We start from the raw sequence: 5,559 nt of genomic DNA on the forward strand, positions 1-5,559 counted from the left end.
GTGTACCCCGCCCCTCACACAGTGATTGCTGGACATGGGTACAGGCGACCCCGTGACCCAAAATAGAAGAAGCAGGTAAAGATAATGGATGGATGTACTGTGACTGGTTTATGAGATGATGCTTGCATACACACAGGGCACTGGTGGAGTCATTATTTGTATTCATCACGGACGCAGGTCTTTTTATAAATGGCCAACAAAAATGGAACAGATTTAGCCGTTTGTTTTTCTTTTTAAGTCTAGATGGCCTTGCTGAACCCCAAACAGAAGAGTGAAAATCATCAGTCCCAAAACCATGACTGACATCTCAAACTTCAGGATTATATTGTCTTTTTCTGTGTCCTGCAGCCTCCAAGCCCCATGGATCAGGTTGGGAAGATACGTGGCCAGCCTTATGGAGGACCTAACCCCTACTCGCCGCATCAGCAAGGGCCCCCTGGAGGGCCCGGACCCCAGCAAGGAAGCTCTTACCCAGGACAGGGCTATGGACCTCCAGGGCCTCAGAGGTACCCCATGGGAATGCAGAACCGCACAACTGGTGCCATTGGCAGCATGCTGTATGGACAGCAGGTCAGTTTTCAGCGATTTCAATAATGAGAAGTTCTTGAATTTTTCAAGTTCAACTTTGTCATTCGCATCACATGTACATGAAGCGGAACTCAGCGTCCTAGTTACACCCAACAGCTACATCTAACAGTTACATCTAACAGCTTCAGGGTAGAAGCTGTTCCTCAGTCTAGTGGTTCTACACTTAATGCTCCACAACCATCTGCCTGAGGGGAGTGGGGCAAAAAGTGTGTGTTTTGGGTGAGTGTGGTCCTTCATGATGCAGGTGATTTATCATCTGCACAATCACTCATTTATAAGACAAGTAGGAGATTTTTTGGTAAACATTTTGGACAAATGATTTATGAAGGGAAAGTCTAAAATCTTAAGAAACACCCAGGTGCAGCATTTAAAATGAGTTTGGTTTGATTTACAGTGAAAAAAAGATTAAAAATCAAAGCTAATACTAATGTTAAGATTTGAAGCACAGTCAAGGAGGTTGTCTTTCTTACTTTACCTCTGCAACTTGAGTGGCAGAGGTTATCTGATACAGCAGTCCCTCATTTCTCACGAGGATTTGTACCCTGAAGCCCCGCGATAAGTGAAAAACCGCAAAGTAGGAATAGTAGTACAAATAGTAAGTAGTAGTTTATTTTAGTATTTATATGAACTCAGCTCTCCGCCACGGCTGCACTCGGCACTCTAGGCCACTCCCAATTCTTGGAGGCAGAACATAGATTGACAGAGGAGGAAGGAGGAGCTGCAGGAGGAAGTTTCTCCTGCAGTGTGCGCTGTACACAGGTGCAGCAGGTGCTAAATAATTTAAAATAATTCATTTAAATAAAAATTCCATGCCGATTGTTCGGCTCATTCTTCAGTCATCTGTGTGTCATGTCCAATCTTATTTTGAGAAACTACGATAGAGTGAGTCCGCAACAAATGAACCACGAAGTAGCGAGGGACTACTGTATAAAAGAATCACATGATTTATGTTTATCCCTCATGTTGTACGGCGAGCTTCCTTTGTTAGTTCAATATGATGTGTGATTTATGTGAAAAGTGGATTTTTTAAAGTCATTAAAGTAGCCATTCTTTCCTTGGCAGTATGTCGTCCAATTTGTTAGTGGGACAAAACAGAACAGCCGTGCCATTGTTTTACAAAAATTAAAACCACAATCCTGAACAGAAGTCCTAATGAATAGCTACAGTTAGAAGAGAAAATTTTCAGTCAGTGATGTTGCTACTACCAACTCCAGCAGTTCCCATGTGGTGCTCTGAAAAGTCTGTTAAACCAGACTGTGTTCATAAACATAAGTACCATAATTGTTGGGCTTTAGAATGCACCTGTCTCTAAGCCACACTTATTAAATATAAGATAAATCATAATTTTGTGCATCAATCAATCAATCAATCAATCAAACTTTATAGAGCCCTTTCCAGCAGCCAAAAGGTGCACAAAGTGCTGCACAGTACAGAAGTAAAAAACAAACAAGAATAAAAAATCAGTCAGTTAAAAACAAAAACAATTACAATTAAAACATAGCAAAATTGTCAAAGACCTACTAGGTATTAAAAGCCTGCCTGAATAAAAAGGTTTTAAGATTAGATTTAAAATGCTCCATGTCAGTGATGGAGCGCAAGTCCTGAGGTAGCTGGTTCCAGAGTCTGGGTGCGACAACTGAAAAGGCCCGGTCACCCCATTGTTTATAGGTGGATTTTGGGACAGAGAGTAGAAATGTATTAGATGATCTCAGTGTTCTCCTATATTCACGGACAGCTACAAGATTAGACAAATATAGTGGGGCAAGACCATTGAGAGCTTTAAAAGTGAATAATAAAATTTTTAATTTAATTCTAAAATCGACTGGAAGCCAGTGGAGAGAAAATAAAACAGGGGTGATGTGCTCACGTCTGGAGGTGTTGGTTAAAAGTCGAGCTGCAGCATTTTGGACCAATTGCAGGTGTCTAATGGAGGATTGGGAGATTCCTGCATATAGGGAATTGCAGTAGTCGAGCCTTGAAGTTATAAAAGCATGGATGGCCTTTTCCAAGTCAGAACGATTTAAAAAAGGCTTAACTTTGGATAAAAGACGTAACTGATAAAAACAGGTCTTTACTACAGAGGATATTTGTTTGTCAAACTTTAAGTCCTTATCAAATGTCACTCCCAAGTTTTTAACTGTGGATCTGAACTTGGATGTCAGAGCACCAAAGTTACAGGGAGCATCATCACCAAAGAAGATGCATTCTGTCTTTCCTTCGTTTAAAAACAAAAAAATTAAGATGAAGCCATTGTTTAATGTCGGCAATACAATCAGCGAATGGTGTGAGAAGGTTACTGTTTTTAGGTTTCATTGGTAAATAAATTTGTACATCATCAGCATAGCAGAGAAAAGAAAAAATATGTTTGGCTATCACTGATCCAAGGGGCAGCATGTACAATGAGAAGAGGACAGGACCAAGAATAGAACCCTGTGGCACACCACAAGAGAGAGGGGCAGAGGAGGAAGACAGATTATTCAGCATGACAGAGAACGTTCTGTTGGTCAAATAGGCAGTGAACCACTTGAGAGCTGTACCAGAAATTCCAACATAATGTTGGAGACGAGACAACAGGACAGTGTGGTCCACTGTGTCAAACGCAGCTGTAAGGTCCAGCAGCACCAGAGCAACGGGACACTTGACATCCATGGACATGGAAATGTCATTATGGACTTTTAACAGGGCTGATTCGGTAGAATGACGGGTTCTAAATCCAGACTGAAATGTTTCATAGATACCATGGTTTTCTAAAACAGGTTGTAACTGCATAAAAACAACTTTTTCTAAGACTTTAGCTAAAAAAGGCAGATGCGAAATAGGTCTAAAATTTGATAAAAGTGATGGGTCTAGGTGAGGTTTTTTAAGAAGGGGCCTAACCACAGCATGTTTAAATGCAGCAGGGACAATTCCTAGACGAAGGCAGGAGTTTAAAAATGTTAAAATACAGAAACCCACAGAATTAAAAACCTCTTTCAAAAACTTGGAGGGAAGAACGTCCAGTGGGCAATTAGTGAGCTTCATGTGTTGAACAACATCAGTGAGAGTGGCAAGGGACACTGGTTGAAAGTGTTCAAACACGACTGGAGCTACAGAGGCAACAGAGGAGTCAGGAGCAACAGAACTAGTGACCTGTCTGACTGAGGCCACTTTATCCTGGAAGAATTTTAGAAAGTTTTCACAGTTAGTGGCTGTGGCATCTGGTGAAATATGCACAGCTGGGTTAATAACATAATTGTGTTAAATAACACTCTAGGACAATGGCAGTTATTTGAAATTAAACCAGATAAATAGACATTTTGCCTCTTACAGATTTCTGGTAGTTTATAAGGCATTCTCTCAAAAATTTAAGAGATGAAAGAAGTTTGTCTTTCTTCCATTGTCGTTCTGCTTTCCTACATTTTTTCCTGAGAGCGCGAGAGGCATCGTTTAACCACGGTTCAGCTCTCAGTTTGGTGGATTTAAACCGAAGAGGAGCGATGGAGTCTAAAATTTCAGAGCAAGTGGTTTGAAAAGAGAGAAGGAAGCCATCTGGACAAAGTTCATTGGAAACAAAAGTCTGAAAGTCCATAAAAGCAGCAGTAAACAGTCCAGCTGTCTCAGGAGTAAAAATATGACGCCCATGACCTGCAACGGTAGGCCTACTGAATGGTAGGGAGGCTGAAAACTCCAACATGATGGGGAAATGATCTGAGATGGCTGTTTCAGATGTTTCACAGAGTGAGATGGACAGCCCATGAGATATAATAAGGTCCAAGGTATGTCCAAGAAGATGAGTTGACCCATGTACTGACTGTGTTAAGTTAAAAGATGTTAAAAGATTGATAAAATCAGAGGCTAACTGATCAGACGGGCAGCAAACATGAATAATAAAATCTCCACAGATCAACAGATTATCAAATCTGGGGATGGAGTCAGCTAAAAATTCAGAAAATTGTTGAATAAAGTCCTTATTATATTTAGGTGGGCGGTAGACAATTCCAAATAATATAGGCTGTCAGCTCAGCCACGAACAGCTGTAACTCAAAAGAAGAATATGTTCTGGCAGGTAGAAGTCTACATTTGAAATTGTCTCTAAAAACTGAGGCAATGCCCCCACCACGACCCGTGAGACGGGGGGAGCTGAGGAAGGAGCAGCCGGGTGGGAGGAGCTCCGAGAAGGCACTGTTTTCATCTGGTTTCATCCATGTCTCTGTCAACAAAAGAAAATCCAGTGTGTGAGAGGAGAAAAAGTCATTCATGATAAATGTTTTGTTAGTTAGTGATCTGATGTTAATCAGTGCCAAACGAACGGAGTTACTAACAGTTTGCTGACATCCACGGTCAAGCGGACGGAGGTTCTCCTGAACGCAGCCCCGGGTGCGGGTCCCAACGAGCCGGTAGCGGGGGCTTGGGCAGCTGGCGTCCGTGACAACCAGCCAACGATAGCAATCCCTTGTTAGCTGGTTGTGAAAGCCCTGGAAGTTAAAATCCCGTATCCGGAGTTTGACATGAAGTCCGCTTCTCCTTCCACGTCGTTGACGTCGGCGGTTCCTGGAGGGCAGCATGGCGAGAGAACGCCATAAACAGGTAGGCACCGAGGCAAGGTGCGGCGGTGGCGGAAGCTGAGAATGTTTGTCAAAGTTAGTTGATAAGTTCTGCATAAAGTCTCTAATATCTAAAAGTGCCTGGCGATCGTACGCTAGTAGCTTTGACAGAGACCATACTGAAGGTAAAAATGCAAAGAAAAGCAAAAACACAAGTAGCGAAGACAGCAGAGGTGGACGGCGTGCCAGACACAGCAGCGCCATCTTCCCCTCATTGCCTGATTGCATGATGATGATTGCATAAATAAGATGCTCTGGTTATTTAGCCGCGGGTATCTACCATTCGTCAGAAAATGATCCCCCAGACTGCTCTGGTTGTGTGCAGCTTTCTTGGTGTATGCTGAAGATTCTCAGTCATCCAGGACATGAGGAATTCAAAAAACGTTCA

General features: G+C 42.3%; 1 protein-coding gene across 1 annotated transcript in view; it reads left to right on the forward strand.

The window, feature by feature from the left end:
• Positions 1-348: 348 nt before the first annotated feature.
• Positions 349-5,559, forward strand: part of LOC119425345 (AT-rich interactive domain-containing protein 1A) — a gene marked incomplete at its 5' end in the record, with an annotated part of 74,000 nt that continues 68,789 nt past the window's right edge. Inside the window, 1 exon segment of the mRNA XM_037692862.1 lies at positions 349-570. Coding sequence (XP_037548790.1) covers positions 349-570 — 222 coding nt within the window.

The sequence above is a fragment of the Nematolebias whitei genome, chromosome 19, assembly GCF_014905685.2.
Source record: "Nematolebias whitei isolate Nwh7 chromosome 19, NemWhi1, whole genome shotgun sequence".
Taxonomy (NCBI): Eukaryota; Metazoa; Chordata; class Actinopteri; order Cyprinodontiformes; family Rivulidae; genus Nematolebias; species Nematolebias whitei.